General features: G+C 36.4%; 1 protein-coding gene across 1 annotated transcript in view; it reads right to left on the reverse strand.

Moving 5' to 3' along the window:
• Positions 1-23,481, reverse strand: part of LOC129262057 (97 kDa heat shock protein) — a 55,194-nt gene that overhangs the window by 15,417 nt on the left and 16,296 nt on the right. Inside the window, exons 2-9 of the mRNA XM_054900096.2 lie at positions 14,185-14,242; positions 10,502-10,642; positions 8,354-8,476; positions 7,644-7,743; positions 7,027-7,160; positions 6,056-6,300; positions 3,033-3,109; positions 2,408-2,559 (exon numbers count right to left, since the gene is read on the reverse strand). Of these exons, the coding sequence (XP_054756071.2) occupies positions 2,408-2,559; positions 3,033-3,109; positions 6,056-6,300; positions 7,027-7,160; positions 7,644-7,743; positions 8,354-8,476; positions 10,502-10,642; positions 14,185-14,242 (1,030 nt within the window). The remainder of the gene's footprint in view (positions 1-2,407; positions 2,560-3,032; positions 3,110-6,055; positions 6,301-7,026; positions 7,161-7,643; positions 7,744-8,353; positions 8,477-10,501; positions 10,643-14,184; positions 14,243-23,481) is intronic.

Raw genomic sequence — 23,481 nt, forward strand, 5'->3', positions numbered from 1 at the left:
CGAAGTAGATTTAAATGACCAACTGGTGGTCAAACAATAGTCCTTTCATTCAGGCCAATTCTGCTTGATTCGGAATAAGTGTGATGGGGGCTTAAAAGATAAATGATTTGATAGTAGTCCAGTGCGTCATGTAATAAAGTATATGTGCATCATCATAGGAGGAATCCATGTAATGCAAATCTTCTTTTCAAATGAGAGAGAGGGATATTCATGGATACCCTTTATTACTCTAACAAATTTAACCCTAAAATGGCCGGGGGGGGGGGGTTGAATCAACCCCCCCCTCATCATTTTCTGCGATCATTCCGCCGCGCGAAATTTTTTGACTGCGCCACTCGCAGAGTTTATACTTTTAAGTCTCGCGCATCTTTTGAGACCAAATTTATGACGCCTGGGTACGCGGTTCCGGAATTACGCTACATTTTGTAAGTGCATGTCAGACCAAAAATTGTTCCAAAACGTGATTTTGTGTACAAAGTCAATGCAAATTGAGTTTTCTCATCTTATTCATAAAGATATGATTATTTTTACTTTAAACAGCTGAAAGCAATTGATTTTAGCATAATTATGCTTTAAAAAGGTTGTGCAATAAATCTGGTGAAAAAAACAAAGAAAAACAAAAGGTTGAAAAACAAAGAAATACATAAGAAATTCATAAAACAATAAAATACATAAGAAATTGATTTCCAAACCGAAGTTTTTTCAATTGGCATTGTTAAGAATGCTACAAAGAATATTTTTACCAAAAATTAGCATTCTAGGAGCTTTATTTAGTGAATTAGAGCAAAAAGTATGATTTATGCATAAATTAGCATAATTAATTCATATAAAATAAAATCTCATTATTTTGGAAAATTTTACCATACAGCCTTGTAGATTATATCGCATACTACCAGCGTGCAAATTTTTGCGGCGTTCGCGCGATCGGCGGCCGAGATCTCGGGGGGGGGGGGTTGAATCAACCCCCCCCCCCGGCCACAGAACAGCCAAAAAAGCCCGGCCTAGTTAGGGTTAAACCGGAATGATGGATCAGCTCTTTCCCCTTATAAACAATAATTGATTTTATTTACTTAGAAGCATATAGTAAAGTAATGATAACCCTATTACACTACAGACTGCTTCAGAAAGACAACATTTCGTCACACAGCAATCAGGTTATGTCATTCTTCACTGGTTTCAAGAAACCACCACAGAAAAAGACCACATTAAGAATTCTCACAACTCTTAACATGGGGTCCCTGTGAGTGTCTCCCTGCTGTGTGTCGTACCACAATCCTGTTACCTACAGGTCACTCAAAGTCTGTCAGTAAAACACTGTCATGTTATGAAGAAACCTTGTAGGTACAGAGACTGGGACTACACACAACAAAGCTCAGAGAATGGATTGACTTTAACATCATCTTGCTTTTCCTTGAAACATAGTATCAGTATTTTAATTTAGAAGAATCTACTTACAGCATGGACACCCACTTTTCTTTAATGAAATACATATGACTGCATTTGACTATTAAATTTAACATGATACGACATTTAGCAGTAAATTTCAAAAAGGAGAATAGTCAGTTGAGCAATGCATCCCACATTTTAATTTTTTTTCCAAACTTAACATCTTGACTGAGCTTAAAGGAGAATGAAACCCTTGAAACCAGCTGAATCCATATCAAAGAGAAAAATCAAAGGAACACATTGCTGAAAGTTTGAGGAAGATTGAATGAATAATAAGAAAGTTATGAGCATTTGAATATTGAGATCACTAGTGCCATGTAGATCCTCCCATCGGCAATGCGACCAAGATCTGTGATATCACACACGTACAACTCCCTCATTACTTTAGTACTTATTTCACTTATATTCTCACTTTTATAGAGTCTATCACAAGGTGAGGTGTTCTCTTTATGAGATGACAAGTACAGATGTTTCACAACATTATATCATTGATGAATCGTTTGTCATATGATTAGAATGAGCAAAAAGAAATGTTTTGGGGTATATTTTCAGTGTCCAAATGGGAGAGTTGTACGTGTGTGACATCACAGATCTTGGTCGCATTGCCAATGGGAGGATCTCCATAGCATTAGTGATCTCGACATTCAAATGCTCATAACTCTTTTATTGCTAGTCCTATTTTACTCAAACTTTTGTTGATCTTATTTTTTGATTTTTCTGCTTTCACAAAAGCTAACTTGCTCCAAGAGTTTCATTCTCCTTTAACATCAAGTTACATGTTTAATGACTTCAAATGACCAAGTGATGTATATACACAACACTTAAAATACATATACAATGAACTGGCTGAGCAAGCCAACACAATTCCTTTATGTTAACAACCTACATAATAAATGATATGAATTGAATTGAATTTATGAGGCAATGATGAGAAATATATCTCACACTTTTATGAACATACCTGTAGAGCACACCCCCTTGCCACAGCTTCATCCTGATTTAGCGTCGTGCTGCACTCCTTCTTGAAGATTCTCTTTATCGTTTCCTTGATGGAAGGAATACGACTGGATCCTCCAACTATCTCAACAGAATGGATGTCATCTGGTTTCAACTCTGGAGAAACGGGACGGAAATATGACAGGAGTTGTTGATGTTTTATACAAAATGGTATTTAAATTGCTTTCAGTATGTTTCTGATCTTACGGTCTGAACCTGGTTGAACTACTGTTCTTCAAATGAATAATGAACAAAAATAAATAATTCATGAGATGCATATACAAAAACTCATTAAAAAATTTAAAGAGGGTTAAAATTAAATTTTGTCTCATATTGTGAATCACGAATTAACCAGGAATATGCTGTTTCAAAAACATAACTTTGTTAATTCATGTTTCAAATTCTTCTTTCATAAACATTTATTTTTGCATGTTCAATGTTATATAATTATCTCCACTACCAATCTTTAAACATAAAATTGTTACATCAATGGTGACACAATTACGTACTCTGCATTTTTGGTGCTGCTCAAAATAAGGAACAAATATACTGCAAATTTAAGTGCTTTAATAAATCTACCAAGTACTTACTCGACTGTTCAAGCACAGATTTGAGAGGAACTTCTACTCGTTTTAACAAGTCTGCAGCAAGTTCTTCAAATTCTGTCCTATAGTGCATAAGGAGAGAAATAAAGAGAAATAAATATAATGTCTTTAATTTTATCTGAAAATAGTAACATTCATTTTTTGACAATAGACACTTCAAACCTGCCTGCTCAACTGCAGTTTACACATACAGAAATGTAGGGTACAATTAACACACATCTACAATTCTAATTGATGGCATAACTCAATTGAAAACGAAGGTGATAGTGCCTGCAGTGTAATGTGATGACGGAGTATCTGATTTCTCACATTTTTTCAGCCAATAAACCCCAGGCTAGTTAGAATATGAGTATCTGATTTCTTTTGATAGGTCTACTATATATTTCTTAAAGCAAATGAAATAACATTTACAAAGGAAATACTAGAAGAAAATGGAATCCTTATTGTGAAGAGAAAACTGTAGGAGTTGTGAGTCAATCGGTATTCTTTTTTTTCATGGTATGTTACAGATTTTAAGTGTTTTATTCATGACTGAAATACGAAATGAAAACTTTCAAATAATATATAAAATATATCCCTTTATGGTTATAACTGCAAAAGGAAAACCAGTCGACTATCAGGACCTAAATATTGCACATATTTCATAAATACACTCAAATTCACCTGGAGATATGATTGAAATGTCAGATGGTCTCGCACATGTATCTTTCTATTTCAAGGTAGACAATTTGACACTTACTACACTGTATTTCAATTTCATATTAATATTCTTTTCCCAAATCAAAAACTGGACAATATCAACAAAGTCAACTCCAAACCAACCAATGGTTTGTCATTGGTCATAATGTAATACATTTTTTTTGGTCTGGGGATCTTTTCATGAAAGTTGTCAGTATTGACAAGTTGTCTTTCTCTGACAGTTACCATAGTAACAGAGGCCAGTGCCTCTCAGCCAATCAAAACCAAGGATCTCACTAAAATTGTCCGCACTTATAACTTTCATGAAACACCCTCTTGGGGCCCGTTTCATAAAGGACTTGCAACTGTTGTAACTTTGCCGTAATAGCAACTGTCATCGTAACAGGGCTCAGCAGCCAATCAAAATCAAGGTCTCCATGGTAGTTGCCATAATGACAAAGTTACAACAGTTGCAAGTCCTTTATGAAACAGGCCCCTGGAGCAGAGCTGCCAACCTTGTGCAAGCAAAAAAAGGAATCATTCTGGCCAAAAAAAGGAATATGTTAAAACGAACCTTAAAACCACACGCGACAAATATCCAATGCAAAAAGTATGTATGCAGTGAACAATAAAAAAAATAATCTCTAGGCCTAGTCTGGGCTAAGTAACCTAGTGTTACAAATTGGACCCTTAGTCTTGGGCCTGTTTTGACAAAATCTACCAACTTAAATTAAGTCAGTAGCAGGGCTCGAATTAAGAATTGAGAGGGGAAAGGCCATTTTTAAAAGGGCACTTTCAGCTTGGGGCAACCGGCAAAGTGGCCTTGGATGCCCCAACATTTCAAGGGGCATCAACGCCATGCTTAAGGGCATGAAGGCCACTTTTATTCTAGTCAAAAGGGCACCAAGGCAAATTTTTCAAAAAGACAAGTAGGACTTTAATTTTGTAGTGCAACCTACTCCGGCACTTCCTTACATGCCTTATGATGCTTATCAGAGTAAAGATCTGTCGAGAAAAAAATCTTTCAGGGGCACCAAAATCAGTTCTGGTGAACATTTTTAGGGCTCCGTTTTTCTGGGGCTACCTTTCCACTTTTATACATTGTTTTGTGTTGAGTTTCCTGACAAACTACCAAATTGTAGACTAAGAGAAATAAAAAAAAAAGTTCACATCAATTCAGACTTCTCTTCCCAAGTAACATTGTTTTTGCCAAACAGTACCCTTTAAAATTAAAGTGTCATAAAATGGAAGTACATATGCAACATTCCACAAATATAAAAAAATTATTCATAAATCAATCTAATCTAAAATTCAAATAGATCTAGAAGTTGTAATCATTCCACAAAAGTCCCATCGTAGATCAATTCACGATGTACACAGCTCAGCCTCAATCACACTGCACGCACACTCAATCATCCCCAGCAGTGACAGCACAATAGAGCAGACATCTAGGCCGCCAGAACCGGGGAAGAAATCTTCCCATTCCTGCTAAACTGAATGCTACAGTGCCGACTTTTTTAAAGAATTCCAAAAGCAGTAGGACATCTCTCTAGTATAAATCATGTGAAACTATCAATAAATGTTGAATATCACCCAGAATTAGTACTTCAGGGGACAATGAAGAGCTTTCCAGGTCTTTTCAAAGCCGAATTTATTGTATTTGTTGATGAATATTAACCAGACAACGTATTAGCAGTTGCGTTAGATCTATCATTCGGCGGAAATCCAATTTTCGGATCGTTTTTTTTTAAATAAAACATCATTTATACGAAAGAAATTACATGCAAATTTAAGATAAGATATATAAAATTCAGAAATATCGTACCTTAGACCGCAGTTACTGCTATTTCCTTTCAAATGATGATCAAAACATAATCATCCTCGATCCTTTCGTTGGTCATCGTAAGTTGCCATCTTGGATGACGTCATCATCCTTACAGACGTATTTACCAGTCGCTATATACATCGCGATTCGTGCCATGCATGCCGCTCGCATGTTCAACTATAAACGTATGTACGCGCGCGCTATCAAATTATTAAAGTGCGTTGGAAAACCGGCCGGCGGGCGACTACGCACGCGCAAGTACCAGGCTCATCTCATAGAGATGTATACATCTCTATGGCTCATCTCGGGCTCAACACGCACTACACATACATACAATTATGTACACACATTATCAAAATTGTCAAAAAACGTAATTTGAAAAGAAAAACCATAATGCCGTAATTTGAATGAAAAAACGTAATGATTACGGCAAAAACGTAATGGTTGGCAGCTCTGCTGGAGTAAACTTCTTTGGTATGACTGTTGCCTACGAGTCCTGACTTACCTATTGATCTTTCCACTGACATCCGTATCTTCCATAATACACTCAATGTTCATGGATATAACGGTAGCATTGGCACTCATCAACTTCTTGGTCTTATCACACTCAGCTAGGAGACGTAGCCAGGCTCTTTGGTTAGATTTTACGTCGAGCTTGTACCGTGTTTGGAAATATACAGCAAAGTGTTCGGCAAGTAACCAGTCAAAGTCACGACCACCGAGGTTCTTGTCTGATGCGTTGGCCAGGACCTGTATTCCGATAGACACAGATTCAACTTGAACTATACTTAAAACACTCTTATTAATACATTTTAAATACATAATCTGATACATTGTCTGGTGAAGTTGACAAGAGACACTGTCAAAACTACAAGATATTAATGATTGATAATATTGTGTCTTTGTGAGAGAAACTAAACTTTCTCATTACAGTGAACTCACTTATTTGTTGTAACTGATTCTTTGTATGATTATATAGGAGAAATAATGACTAATCTTTGTAGTAACATATTTAAGTGTACATTTTCTTTTCTTTCATTCTTTTAATAATTCATTGCTGTTGGTGCTGAGGTTTTTATCATTCAGGATCTAGAAGTTCCGCAGATTATTTGAAACCATAACAATAGAGAATTACCTGGTTTCTCTTTCTATATGTGAAAGCAGGACTTACTTTCTAAAGAAAAAAAGATTACACACGCAGCTAAAGATTAACTGACTGGGATAAGGGGTGTAGGAAGAAGAGCTTTTATGCTGTCTTGTTGGATTTAATTCAAATATACTTGCCCTATGTTATTACAGTGATAATGATGAAAGTGAACAATCAATGCATCAGTTCAAATATCTCATTATAAAACATCTTCCCAACAAATCACTTTGCTCAACCACTCCAATTGAGAGCAGTTGAGGAGAATAAATGTATACCTTTATACAAATTATGAAATATGAAAATGATTTTCATCATTATTATCATCTCACCTTGAGTTTACCCTTGTTGAATGCACATACAGAAACTTGAAGAGATGAGTGACCACAGTCTACAAAGACAATATTCCTTGGTTTCTCCTCTGGGGTGGGAAGATCTTGCTTGTAGATACCATATGCCAATGCAACTGCATAAAAAAAGATACTCATTGGTCATACACAGATATAACATTTGTGAAGCATTGTTAATCTAGTTACCTATTCCAAATCGCCCTACATGTATACCCTGATAACATGCACATTACTCAAGAATTGGACAAAACGAGAATTAGACTTTGTGTGTATTATTGGTTTCCCTTTTTTTCAAGCCTTTGAGGCTTTTGGGACACGTTTTTCTCTATTTTATTAAATATGATGATCTAAACGTTTCATGTATTCATACATTTATGTTTAAATGTATTATATTTGTTTTTACTTGTATATATTAAAGAAAGAAATACATGTAAATGAAAGTATTTTCACTCTCCCTCAATGTAAAAGCATAGTCTAGATGAAACTGCAATTAATTTTAATTGATAGTAGACCAAACTGGTGTGGTCTAAGTGGTATTAGACTATCTGACATGAGGACTAACTGCTTCTGCACCAAGTGAATAAAAACGTGATTCCTACCTGCTGTGGTATCGCTGATAACCCGAAGACAATTAAGACCAGCAATCTCAGCAGCATGGCTTACACCTCTGCGTTCAAGATCAGTGTAATATTGTGGAACCTACGTAACAAAGATATGGAACACATGACTGAGAGTATCTTGGTGGACAATACTCACATTGTATCAAAACTAGGTGCATTTCAATTTCAATAAATATGACTCATATATATGTAAAGAATGAGATACACAAATGGTATACACTTTAAGTCTGTGTATTGTGTGTGAAAAAGATTGTTGACTAATATCAATGAAAGTACAAATGTCACTACAGCAGGTGTTTTGTAAAGGAACAAGATGTGAACTTCTGCTTTTGGAAACCATTATATATTTACATCCAATGTCATAACTAAACCATAGAATCAATCAGGTGTTGCAGATTTGTATAGGACACCTTAAATTAGAAATGCCAGTTTACACAAATCAGTAACTAAGGCCTGTTGGATATATATCGCTTCTTATAGTGTACTTATTGAAAGTTACAAGAAACTGTTGTAAACTATTCAAAATAATGTCATTTAACTGGGGGGGGGGGGGGGAATTTGACACAGAAAGAATTTGTCACATTTATTACTGAGAGAAAATAATAGTTTTTGTTTTTACAATGTATCAAATTTCATAGATTAAAAATCGAACAGAGTATTTCTAATATCAACGCTTGACATGTTCTTACCGAGATAACACAATCAACCACTTTCCTGAGAAGATTAACTTCAGCGGTCTCTTTTAGCTTTGTCAGCATCATGGCGTAAACCTGCTCTGGTGTGAACGTCTCTGTCTCGCCAAGATACTGTACCTGAAGGTGTAAAACAAAGGGTCTTGTTTACACATGGCCAATAGTTTTACATAAAATAACCAATTTGGCACTAGTAGAGAAAAACAAGTGATTGTAATTTGTACTACATAATTTTAGGAATGTTCCTTCTTCATATAAATCAATACAGAAAAGTGGTGAAATTACTGTGAGAAACAAATAGTTAAGAATTGAAAACTGATATCAAACAATGATAAAACACCCTTGAAGCACTGTGTAGAAATAAAAAAACAAGTGGAATGCCTCTGGCGGTCTCACCTGCATCACGTGATTCAATATAGCAGCAGTGCTGACTTTGAAAATTACTATAAAATAATTATTCACAAAAACCACCATTCATATAATGATACAATACTACGTTCATTGACATTTGACCTTGATCATGTGACCTAAAACTTGTCAGTGATACTTGATTACCCCTATATCCACATTTTATACACTATATCTATAAACTTTGACAGTTATGACAGCAATCTACATGTAATAATTACCTCTAAAATGGCCAAAGTTCAATGACCTTAAATGACCTTTGACTTTGGTCATGTGACCTGAAACTCGCATGAGATGTTTAGTGATACTTGATGACTCTTATGTCCACGTTTTATGAACTAAACAAATACTTACTAAGTTATGATGGTAATTCAACAAATATCCCCAACATGGCCAAAGTTCATTGACCGTTGACCTTGGTCATGTGACCTGAAATGCGCACAGGATGTTCAGTGATACTTGATTACTCTTATGTCCAAGTTTTATGAACTAGACCAATATTTAGTTATAATGGTAATTCAACAAATATCCCCAACATGACCAAATTTAATTGAGCTTAAATGACCTTTGACCTTGGTCATGTGACCTGAAACTCGGACGGGATGTTCAAAGATACTTGATTACTCTTATGTTCAAGTTTCATGAATCAGATCCATGAACTTTCAAAGTTATGATGGTAATTCAACAGATACCCCTCCCCCCCCCAACATGGCCAAAGTTCATTGACCGTTGACCTTGGTCATGTGACCTGAAATGCGCACAGGATGTTCAGTGATACTTGATTACTCTTATGTCCAAGTTTTATGAACTAGACCAATAAACTTTCAAAGTTATGATGGTAATTCAACAAATACCCCCAACTTGGCCAAAGTTCATTGACCCTAAATGACCTTTGACCTTAATCATGTGACCTGAAATTCGCACAGGATGATCAGTGATACTTGATTACTCTTATGTCCAAGTTTCATGAATCAGATCCATAAACTTTCAAAGTTATGATGGTAAATTCAACAGATACCCCCAATATGGCCAAAGTTCATTGACCTTTGACCTTGGTCATGTGACCTGAAATGCGCACAGGATGTTCAGTGATACTTGATTACTCTTATGTCCAAGTTTCATGAATCAGATCCATAAACTTTCAAAGTTATGATGGTAATTCAACAGATACCCCCAATTTGGCCAAAGTTCATTGACCCTAAATGACCTTTGACCTTGGTCATGTGACGTGAAACTCAAGCAGGATGGTCAGTAATACTTTATTAACCTAATGTCCACGTTTCATGAACTAGGTCCATATATTTTCTAAGTTATGATGACATTTCAAAAACTTAACCTTAGGCTAAGATTTTGATGTTGATTCTCCCAACATGGTCTAAGTTCATTGACCCTAAATGACCTTTGACCTTGGTCATGTGACCTGAAACTCAGGCAGGATGTTCAGTAATACTCGATTAACCTTATGGCCAAGTTTCATGAACTAGGTCCATATACTTTTTAAGTTGTGCTGTCATTTCAAAAACTTAACCTTTGGTTAAGATTTGGTGTTGACGCCGCCACCGCCGTCGGAAAAGCGGCGCCTTTAGTCTCACACTGCTATGCAGGTGAGACAAAAGCCTGAACTAACATCACCAGGTAAGTACCTATAATGCTAGATGTACATGTAATACCAAATATAGAAAAGAAGAAAAAATATTTTGAAAAGGTAAAATTAAGGTGGATATTTTGTAAACTTACTTGCATCCCGACACCCCCATTAGGGAGCTGTGTGACTTTATAAGGTACAACTTTCGCATCTTGTTGGACTGAGGGGTCGCTGTACTGCCGTGCTATAAACCTCTTGAACTGTGACAATGTGTTCTTGAAGTTTGTGATTGCCTGTAAAGAAGAAAAATTACAACAAAATACAATTAAAATGAACCTCTTAACTGTTTTGAACAGTAGTTCAGTGGTACATGTAGTTACAGGTTGTTCTTGCCTTCCAAGAGACCAAGACGCAAGGTAAAGTACATGTATAAATGAACAACTTCATTCATACAATCACTATAGGAATATCCTTCAGATTTCACCATGTGCATACGTGTACTTGCAGGAGAATTACATATTTCATGTACTAAAAAAAGACAAGTTGGAAATTTATGTCAATCATTCATGTAAAATGTACAAACCATGTACAGATGTAGAAAGTTCACATGTACATGTAGTACATTGTACATATCAAGGTCATACTCTTGATGTGTACTATTGAAAGTTTAGACACAGTCTGTATGAATGGGAAAACAATTCAGCTACCTGGCTTGTCCCTCCCCTCCATGCATGCCTGGCATAAATAACCCAGAAGGGCTGCCCCCATTCGCTATCAGTGCATTACCTTGTACAAACTCAATCACCCGCCTTGCAAATTGGCAACTCGGGTGGAAAATGCATCAGGGCGAGGATAACCCTTATGGGAGGAACCCTAAGGATAGCTGGCATAGCTTGTACAAGTAGCATAACATTGATGAAAGGTGGGTTGAAAAGTCAAATTATGATCTTGCTTTTGAAAATTAGCACTCTTAACATAATATGTGTACATGAAGAGAAAATACAGACCATGTCTGGTATATGGTTCATAGAATGTTAGTAAAGTTACAAATGAGGGCACACCTCTTACAAACGACTGATGTATTTATTGACAAATAAACAAATTCTGACTAATCTCAATACGTATATTCTAATTTAAATAAACAAATTCTGACTAATCTCAATACGTATATTCTAATTTAAATTACAAAGATGTACAGTGTAAGTTTAAATATGTAGATCTAGACATGGATCAACTTAATATTTTCATTCAAATGCTGAATAATTTCAAAACCTTTCTCTCAAAATAAATGCTCACTGCCATTCAACCAGCACAAGTACTGTACATGCATCATGCATGTGCACACTTGTATATGAGCGTAATCCATCCATTTTCAAATTTGTTTTTGTAGTTTACTAGTTTGGACTTTTGATTTAAACTGATTATTATAGCCTTTAATTTCATGACCTCATCTTGCTAATCATGTAAGGGTATGCAGAAAAGATATTGATTATTCATGGCCCTTGACTTTACACTGAACCTCCCACCCAGCTTGAATTGCTGAATGAATTAACAATTGAATTACTGCGTTCACACATGTGACACATACATGCACTCTGTAGTTTAAAAGCAGTGAACTTGTGTCTCCAGGTCTTTGCATACAACAAGAATGATTTTCCAATGTTACATTCTACACGTTTGTCTGGACAGATGAAAAGGCAATTAATTTAAAGAAATTTGCAACCAACAAATCACTTGAAAAGTGTTACACAAAATTGAAATTCATAAATATTTGCAATTAATACTGGAACTCAATGAAAACATTATTGGACCACCCCCCCCCCCCTTGTATATTAGTTTATAAATACATGTATGTTTGCATTCAACTGACAATTTTACATCATGAAGTAAAACATATTTTTCAAAGGATTAAAGTTTAAATTTGCATTCAAGCATATTTTTGTGATTTGTTAAAATAAAATTCTTTCAAAACTCAGCATGCATCACCAGGTACTGTACAGTGTTACTCTAGCAATTAACAAATCATCGGCGTTCATATTAACTGTCGTATCAATTTTGGTATAAAAAACTTGATTTTGAGAATTTTGCAGAAAATGAAAGTACAGTACAAGTCCTATTCTATTCATACTAAATTTCTAGGCAGCAATATATTGTAGTTTCTGAGATATGTGGGAATTTTCACTGCAATGCCATACAAATTGTTGATAAAATGTGCAAATCCCATTGGAAATGTGTACTGTAGCAAAGCAAACAACAGCTGTGCGCACTTAATATGCACACGCGAGTTCAGTAAAACCGTCATATCGGCACTTCATTGACTTTGCATGTGAAAAAGCGATACGTTTTCACTGACCGCTTGCATTGAAATCGCGGTCAGGGTTGTTGTATGTCGCTATTGTGTTTTTGTACAGGGAAAATCTAAACCGCTCAAACTGAAATTACATGTACAAGCATGTAAAGTTTGCGATATTTTCTCTGATCCTTGGTTTTGTGTAAAAAATACAGATACCAATGCCGAGCAATTGTCTTGGTCTTTCCAAACATGTATTTTTCTAGCAATGAATTATTGTAAGGCAGGGGAACTAAGTGTGAAAATTGTTCAGTAAACTTTGAAGTCAATTTTGTCTGAAATGGGTATGCACCGTCGTATGTGTGATACCAAGCTCCTTGGTGATAGGACGGTGCAGATGACTGCCGACGAAATGTTTCCTACATGGGGTGGGTCTATGCCTGACTTTATACATGTACATATGCTTTTCACAAGTTATTAGATTGCAGGGAAATGTTGTACTAACTACTGAGACACACTGTCGGTAGTATGTACAGGAAACCTCTGAATTAAGGGGAATCCAGAGTCTAAATCCTGACTCACAAGCCGGCTTTCATTTCAACCATTGCCTCAAGCTCAGACTCAAATGATAATTTCCTCTCTCTCTTTACAAGTGATGTGTGAAAATTTTACTTCAAAGAATGGAACTTAATATTCCATGGAAACCAAACATGTTTTGTACTACATGTACATGTATAAATTTCATATCTTTTTTTTTTCTTTAAAAAGTATATATTTGGAAATACAATGAATGTCTTTAAAAGGAGGGAAAGTGTTCATTATGACATAGTATGGGAGGAAGACTATCAATGTAATGAAATTCATTCCAAGCCAGCATGTCATAGTTGGGATCTCTTGTTCATATGAAGAAAATCAATTACCAGAAAATAACCTTTTTATTCAAAATCACAAACTTTCTTTTGTTATCAATCAAATCAGCTATCAATAATCAAGTTCCAATATGTGGAATCTATTTTGCATGCATGCATAATGTCAGGTTGTCCTAAATAATTGAGGTGTATTTGTAAAAAAAAAAATTAAGAAAGTGTATAAAGTAAAACATTAAATGTTGATTTCCAATTATCAATTAGTATTTCTTATAGAATGAAGAAAACAATTATAAAATAATGTACAGTCCTTTTTCATGTCGTTTATCTGTATGTACATGTATGTAACTAATGAGTAAACTTGTTCCAATTATTACAGAGCAATATGACTAGACCCACAAAAGTGCAAAATAGTGTATGGTAGATGTCAAATTATCAAATCTTCAAATGAAACCTTCTAGATAGTCATATTACAAAATTCCTCTAATGAAACTATCACTTTCATGATTATAGCAAGACAAATCATGATTATTTGGCTTCCATTAGTTCTGCATAGTATAGATACAATGTAATTGCCATTGACACAATGACAGTATAATACTAAGTAGAGCATAACATACTCTATTATAATAGATTGTTTCTTTTGAAGTTCAACCAACAATGAGACTGAATACTTTACCTGACTTCGAGCAGCATGACCTTGCGTCCTCGACTTCTCTCCAAAACTGACTACTGTACTGTTGAGGGAAAGAAAAATATAGAAGAATAACAAAGAAGCCTTCTTCGTAATAATAGTAAAGATGAAATGTGCACTTGAATGTAGGTCATGAGCATTCCAAAAATTAGCACACTGTCATGACCACTTTGCATTGGGGCCTACATTACATGTACATGTATAGTAGAAACAGTTGTGTTTTCAAACTCAGAATATCAAAATTCTGACTGAATCATACATGTATCAAGTTCAGCTTATATGATAAATCAGAATTTTGAACCACCATGAGACAGGATTTGTTTTGAATAGAGAAAAATCAATCAAAAATTTGAAATGATGCATTCCAGAGGCATACAGCCTGGGGTTTGTGATTAGAACTATGAATCTATTATACATGGAAGTCATGAGCCAAACCTTAATGTGCTCCTTATACTGCACATGGACAATGTACAGTGTATACTGGTGTGCTTAAACTTGAAGGCAAGATGGTAATAAAAATAGCACAAACCGTCTGATGAGGGACTACCCAGAGGGGAAGAGATCATAGACCCCATGACATGGGTCGCCTAGTAAACCCCAGGAGAGATAGAATGCGACCCTGTGCATACCAGAGGTATTCCTGGCATGTCAATGATACAGCATACAATTACAATCACACACACACTCCCACACACATACCCACAGACAGAAAAACAAACAGACAAGTGCATCAAGGGTAAATTATGCATTTCCAGCAGGATTTTATATTTCCCTTGTTCTTAGCAAAGACAAGAAGAATTCTTCACTCATCACGATCTCTTGACTGCCATCAACTCAGCATGGTCTACTTCTATGTGTAAATGTTGTGCACAATACAAGAAAATACCTGATCAATTTAGACTTAGGAGAATACAGTTTACTCGTTTTAAATTTGAGGGAAATTAATGAATTTTTAGTCCGTGCTTTCTGGCATGTTGTACAGTACGTAAGTATATTTACATATATCTAGTACATGTACTGTACCTCCCATCAATCAACTGAAATTAAAAAAACAAGTCCGCCCCAACAAACAGTAGATTTGAATAAAAGGAGAAAAATCCAACAAACATAACACTGAAAATTTCATCAAAATCAGATGTAAAATGAGAAAGTTATGACATTCTAAAATTTCACTTGATTAAAAAAAGTTATATATGCACAATGTGATTGGCATGCAAATGAGGGGACTGCAGTGATGACATCACATCACCCACTCACTATTTCTTTTGTATTGTAATATTTCAATATAATATTCATGAAATATATATAATACATTATCTTAATTTTCTCCTCATTGTAATGTGAAACAAAGATGGATTTCTCCCTGAATATGTGGAATTACCATTGGTTTAACATTTTGAGGTTTTAATAGTCAAGTTGGTCATTAGCGTCTAATCTGTAAATATTGAAATATCGCATAATTCATACAATAAAAAAAAAAATAAATAGTGAGTGATGGACATCATTGTTGTCGAAACTCCTAAGAGACTTCTACTATCCATAGCCTACATGTACAACTCACAAATTTGTGATTCCAAGATTTTCATCATCAAACAGGAAAAAAAAAAGCATCCAGCTTGTGAGTTGCATATTGAACAGACCGGATGGTTATTATTTTTTCTCGTTTTATCATGAAGAAGATCTTGGAATCACAAATTTACGAGTCTGTTTTACAGATGGAATAAAGAATTAGTGAACAGTCTTAAAGTTAGTGCTGCAAGTCAGGCGCCATGTTCGGGTTCGGTTCGGTTCGGCAAGGTTCGGCAGAAATTTGCCGAACATTGGTTCGGTTCGGGGTTCGGTAATGATAGACTGATAAAGCTATAGTTCATTCAGGTATACGTAGCGTACCGGTAGACAATTTGTACTTGATTGACTGCATGTGCTCGCGTGTACCTCTGTCACATCAAACCATTTTATCTCTATCTTGTTGACATGAAACTATGAAAGTTATAGCGCTCAACGAATCAACTGTTATCTCGAATTTGATTATCTGATGATAGATTTATTGGGTAACTCACATTATACCCCTTTCATAAACCCAATAAAACACAATTATGCGGCTAATAGCAGCATAATTTGGTCGTAAAATCAGAGGAGGACAAGAGTTATCCGCATTATTCTGATGCTGCTATTATCCGCATAATAGCGGCATCGGGACAAGATTTTGAGTTTATGAACGTATTTCCAAATAATGCGGATAATTGCCATGGTGCGGTCACAAGGTCACCCTTTTCCAACACAACCACATTGGAGGGGGCGTGTCCAGTTGTCATGACGATTATCCGCCTTTTTCAGGACGGGCGCTCGTAAAAATAATTTATGGAGTTTGTGAACGCAATTTTTATTGAATTATCCGCATTACTCTTAGGCGGCTAATTGGAGGATATGTTTTATTGGGTTTATGAAAGGGGTATAAAATGGCGACTCTTCCTAGTCGTCCATACCTGGACCACACTTTGGATACTTGCCAAATTAACTACGCTCGCGCTCGCACTCGTACCAGCTAGGCTAGGCCTATGGGCTAGGCTATAGCGCGCGGGACTCTGAGCTCATGAATATTTATATATACAGTCCGGCCAAACGTGATTGGCAATTGCATCACATACGAGGCGGCCAGCGCCAGTGCACTGAACTGTAGGCATAGTAGGGCCAGGGGCGTGTCGAAGAAAGCGTGCTTATGTAATGCGCCTTTCGCTAATTGGCTCGATGGGTGAACTAAACCACCAATCGCATGTCGCTGATTGTCGCATCGGTACATGCAGCCACGTGCTTTGTCTGCTCGCGAAACTCAGCTCACTGATTGAAGAGCAATTCCCGAGATTTCTGTGATTTCATTGGTCAGATTTCATTCGACCATGAACATACAGACCAAGTGGAATGCAAAGTTTTACGACTGTAATGGGACAGGGGGAGTAGAGTTATCGTCGAATTGTTTATGGTTAATTTGAGAAGTTGATAAGAAAGGGAAAAAAAAGTAAAGATTGGGGGTCATTTTCCCCCAAGAGATGAATGTTTCCGCATGGCTTTTTCTTCATTCAACTTGTCAACGAGGGGAAGGGGATCTTGCTATATGCTATACCGTAATCATTCATGAGTGTTTGATTTTTATTTTCATCTGATTGATAATAATAAAAAAGATAACTTCACCTCATCTCATTTCTATATTATTTGTTTTGCGTCTCTCCTTTCCATCTCTAACAGTCACTCACTTTATTTCCCACTTTCACTGGATCTCTCGTTTTCAAAACTCTTTACTTCTCTCTAAAATCATGAAAACTAGACAGTATCGAGCCGACACCTCAATAATAATGTCAATCACCTCAATCAGATCTTTATTCTCCGCCGCAACAATACACGAGTTACGATCTTAATCACATCGTATCGTAATTCGTAATATTAATGGTACTTCATCTTTCACTTTCAGTTTATTGAGCTCGTTCATTCAAAATACTTTGAAGATTTTCAAACAAGAATCTTGTTCGCCACCTAAAAACAACAATATTTTAGATAATTAGATTTAACCAATGAACACTCATACAGTTTTGGTTTTCTTTACCATGCTTCGGCGATTCGGCCACAGAGCGAGAGATGATGAAAGCCAGTAAAATGATTATAGCGCAAGCTCGCGCAACATCATTCATCGGATCTCCTTTCTTAATCAGGGCCGTAAAAACCACAATGTCAACATGAAAATGAAAACAAAATCTAGTAACCGCAAAATAAGCGCATACTTCCAACATACAATTGCAAAGAAGATTAAATAGAGAATGCGCAAATATAATGATTAGAAAGGGTGTAAACTTATAAATTTATTAGCTGAAAGCCGTTTTTTTTTTTTTTTTTTGCCGAACTTCCGAACCAAGTCTTAGTGTTCGGTTCGGTTCTGTTCGGTTCGGAAGTGCCATGTTCGGCGAACTACCGTTCGGTTCGGCGGTTCGGCTACAGCACTACTTAAAGTGATAACAGATCTTGGAACAAAGATGGCAGAGCTCCTTAAAGGACAAGTCCACCCCAACAAAAAGTTGATTAAAAAAAAAACCAACAAGCATAACACTGAAAATTTCATCAAAATCGGATGTAAAATAAAAAGTTATGATATTTTAAACAGTTATATTCATATCCTGGTTGGTACATGTACATGTATGCAAATGAGGCTGACATCAATCGCTCACTATTTCTTTTGTATTTTATGTAATACATTAAATGAAATATTAAATATTCCAATTTTCTCCCAGTTGTCCTGTGAAACAAAGTTTTATTCCTCCCTGAACATGTGGTATTATCAAACAATATCGTTCAGTCAAGTCGGTCCTTATATTACTGTAAAATTTGTAACAAGTGGAATGCCTCTGGCCGTCTCACCTGCATCACGCGATTCAATATAGCAGCAGTGCTGATTTTGAAAACTACTATAACTCGCACAAGATGTTCAGTGATACTTGGTTACTCTTATGTCCACGTTTTATGAACTAGACCAATACACTTATAGAGATATGATGGCAATTCAACAAATACCCCCAACGTGGCCAAAGTTCTTTGACCTTACATGACCTTTGACCTTGATCATGTGACCTGAAACTCGCACAGGATGTTCAGTGATACTTGATTACTATTATGTCCAAGTTTTATGAACTAGACCAACACACTTTCAAATTTATGGCTGTAATTCAACAAATACCCCAATTTGGCCAAAGTTCATTGACCTTAAATGACCTTTGACCTTGATCATGTGACCTGAAACTTGCACAGGATGTTCAGTAATACTTGATTACTATTATGTCCAAGTTTCATGAATCAGATCCATAAACTTTCAAAGTTATGATGGTAATTCAACAGATACCCCCAATTCGGCCAAAGTTCATTGACCCTACATGTAAATGACCTTTGACCTTGGTCATGTGACGTGAAACTCATGCAGGATGTTCAGTGATACTTGATTAACCTTATGTATAAGTTTCATGAACTAGGTCCATATATTTTCTAAGTTATGATGACATTTCAAAAACTTAACCTTAGGTTAAGATTTTGATGTTGATTCCCCCAACATGGTCTAAGTTCATTGACCCTAAATGACCTTTGACCTTGGTCATGTGACATGAAACTCAGGCAGGATGTTCAGTAATACTTGATTAACCTTATGGCCAAGTTTCATGAACTAGGTCCATATACTTTCTAAGTTATGCTGTCATTTCAAAAACTTAACCTCAGGTTAAGATTTGGTGTTGACGCCGCCGTCGCCGCCGCCGCCGCCGCCGTCGCCGTCGGAAAAGCGGCGCCTATAGTCTCACTCTGCTATGCAGGTGAGACAAAAATGAAAATAATTCAAACAACAAAAACAAAAGAAATACATGTAATAATGAGTGAAGGACATCAATGACTCTCATTTGCATGTCACTGATTTGTGCATCAACTGTTTTGTGAAAAATAAGCGAAACTTTAAATTTTCATTACTTCCTTATTTTATATCCAATTTTGATGAAATTTTCAGCGTAATGATTGTTTGATTTTCTCTGTTGATTAAAATCAACATTTTTCTGGGGTGGACTTAAAGAGGGTGGATAGTTTTGGTAATTCCTCGAAATTGGCCTGTCACCATTCTAATTAATTTGTATATTATATGAATGTGTATGTCCTAAAACAGTCGTGATGTGGATGATATGAAATGAAAAGGTGTTTTTCATGATAAATTATGCTCTTATATGTGTGAATTTAACCTTCTCGGATATCCCGACAAAGTAATTTCAAAACTGTAACATACCCCCTCTATCACCCAAATCCAGTTATCCACCCCTCTGCAGACACACCACCACCGCTGCCGTGAGTGTGCTACGCAAGAACGATAATGTAGTACGCTACATTGCCTTGTCACTCGGTGAACGGCAGAGCAGAAAAAGCCTTGATCGCGTATCGACATATTATAGGATCATCGATCAGTACGTTCCTCACATGCACAACACACAACACCATTCTGTTTTCCTACCTTCCTTGCTCTTGCCTTGGCTGGCGGGGGCTGGGGCTTGCGAGTACATCCCCTATTGTCTAAGTCTAACTTCCAATATAACACGGGAACAATTTAGAAAAGTGATTTCAGAATGAACACTACGTACAGCACAGAGTTGGGGAAAAAAACATTCTTTTTCGGTCATATTCTCCGACTTCCCGCGTTTTAGTCTCGGCTCATATGTTGTTTCAGATTGATAAAAAAAGTTTTATTATGATTCTGATGAATCAAGAGAAAAAAGGGCAGTGAAACCAACAGAAAGAAACCCTTACATACAAAGGAAATTCCAAGATTATACATCCTGTTTATGTTTTGGAAATGCACTGTACTCTCACTAAAATGTTATGTAAACCGTCTTTGGGTAAATTGTGTCTGAATTCATAGACTAGTACAGTACATTATCCACGTTGGTTGCACTGTCCTTTCTATGTATGCACAAGCTCCTTGGTATGCAGTAGGCCTGGCGGAATTGTATTTACTTGTGTGTGTGTGTGAGGCCGGAGTGTGTGTAAGCATAGAGCTATATGGTGTAAGGTCAACAGCACTGTATGACACCATGAACTGTATAGGCCTACTATATCGATATACTCGTGTGTGTAGGCATACTGTACTAGTAAAGGCCATGAAGAGTTCAGTCCACTGGTCATGTACATGGAGATGTAATTACAACCCATTGCTCCTGACCAGTGGTTCATAATACATTGGTCACATTTGTAATACGGCGGCCGTACGGCGAGTCGATCGAAAACAGTCGTTTTATTCATTTTTATTCAAACCATCTATATACATGTATATGTAGCTGGTACAAAAAAATGTTAAAACTCGCCGTACGGCCGCCGTAGAACAAATGTGACCAAGGTATAAATGAGTACGTGTCCTGAGATAATTCAATCGAGCTCTAACTAAACCATGCATGGACCTATAACTAGCATGTCAGTGTCAAGTTGCGGAAAACTGGCAATCCTATGGAATTAGTAATGAACTTCATTTTTTTGTAATTAATTATTGGATAAAGTTCTGTACATAATTCAGTTCGATCGTATACTTTTCGATAATTGGATGAAGACCATTTCGGGGTAATAACCACTATATCACTAATAAATAGACCTACCAAAAAATAACAATGTGCAATATATAGAAGTCATGTCGGATGTAACGTCGATACTAAAGCCGCGATCATCATTTTCGCCCATATTTCAAATACCTTTCTCTTTCGAAAACTGGCAATGGGGAAACACTGACGCCATAATTTGTTTTGTGGGACGTAGTCCGGGTTATAATTGAGCAAGGTGCCACACGGAAAAGGAGAAATTTTCATATAGTGCTTCTAGACCAGTTTTTCACGCTGAATATGAATATATGAGGTAACCAGGCTGTATCCTGAAAATTAACCCATGAGAGCGCTTTTTTCAAAATGGCCGCCAAATTTTCAGAACATTTGAATTTTCGTACATAGATTTTGACATAAACATTCCATTGCCACAAAATTAGTGTCATATGAAAGACAAATAAATTTCCTACAATTTGGTACCATTTATAGGGGATAAGTAGGTTATTTGGCTGAGATTTTAAGTAAAAAACTGCATTTTTGTCATTTTTTTCCAAAAATTGAAAATTTTGCAAATACATGATTTTACATATTTCTAAGAAAAATGAATCAATTACCTTGAAATGTTCCAGAAAACTTTATTGATATACTATTATCATATGGATGAAATTCCAACTCTGTATCATTCTTCTTAGCAAATTTATAAGGTATCAAACTTGAATACTTCAATTTCAGATATGTCGCTTTTTGTATGCATTTCCATAGACTAATACGTATAACATGTATAATATGTATAATGTATAGTTACAAATTAAATGCAATTATCTCTGCTCGTTAATCACTTGGATAGTTAAAATTAGGCATTTCTCTATCAGCTACATAAAACAAAATGTTGGCACATCAAGGCCTAACTCTCTCATGGGGTGGGGGTGTCGAAGCCCCCCCCCCCCCCTCTTGGCTATATCATGTTGTTGTATATTGCCTATTTGTTGGAAAAAAAATCACTGGTTTTTTTGAGCACCCATTGAGGCAAAAGGCATTTCTGCTATACAATACAGCCACTTTAATTACTTTCAAACCACTAGGAGAGGAAAAGAGTAGGCTTTGTTCTACCAGCTACATCAAAAGAAGTGGCACGTACATCGTAGCCAACCCCTCTCGGGGGGGGGGGGGCGCTGGGGAAGTCGCCCCTCCCCCTTTGCTAATTGCCAATTTATTTGGAAATTCACCATTTTGGACCCAACATTGAGGTAAGAAAGTGTTTGTGCTTTATAGTATTTTATTGCTTTGAGAGAGTAGAATTAGTTCTACCAGCTACATAAATAAGCGCTAGCACATCGAACCCTAGCCCTCTCAGGGGCTGTCAAAGTCACCCCCTCCTCTATATCATGTATATTGCCTACTTGTAGAAAATTTCACCATTTTGGATCACCAATTGAGGCATAAGGGCATTTCTATATCATACAGCCAATTTTATTTTCTTGCAGTTACTTGGAGAGAAAAGCTTAGACTTTGCTCTATCAGCTACATATTATTAAGAAGCGCTGGCACATCGAAACCTATCCCACTCAGGGGCTGTCTAAGTCAACCCCTCCCCCTCTATTTCATGTATATTGCCTATTTATTGGAAATTACACCATTTTGAATCGCCCATTGAGGCAAAAGTGCGTTTCTACTATATAATACAGCCAATTTCATTTTCTTGCAATGACTTGGAGAGGAAAGAGTATAGGCTTTGCTCTATCAGCTACATATAAACAAGTGCTGGCAAATAAAAGCCTATCCCCTCCGGGAAGCTGTTGAAACCACCCCATCCCTTTTGCATTATAGCATAATTATTGAAAAATTCACCATTTTGAAGCCCCCATTTACGCAAAAAGGAGTTTCTGATATATAGTTCTGCCACTTTTACTGCCTTGAAACCACTTAGGGAGGAAAGAATGGGTTTTGTTTTATCAGCCACATAAAGAAGTGCAGGCAAATAAAAGCATACCCCCTCCGGGAGGCTGTTGAAATCACCCCATCCCTTTTGCATTATAGCATAATGATTGAAAAATTCACCATTTTGAAGCCCCCATTTAGGCAAAAAGGCGTTCCTGATATATAGTTCTGCCACTTTTACTGCCTTGAAACCACTCAGGGAGGAAAGAATAGGTTTTGCTTGATCAGCCTCATATAAAGAAGTGCAGGC

The sequence above is a fragment of the Lytechinus pictus genome, chromosome 5 (assembly GCF_037042905.1).
Source record: "Lytechinus pictus isolate F3 Inbred chromosome 5, Lp3.0, whole genome shotgun sequence".
Taxonomy (NCBI): Eukaryota; Metazoa; Echinodermata; class Echinoidea; order Temnopleuroida; family Toxopneustidae; genus Lytechinus; species Lytechinus pictus.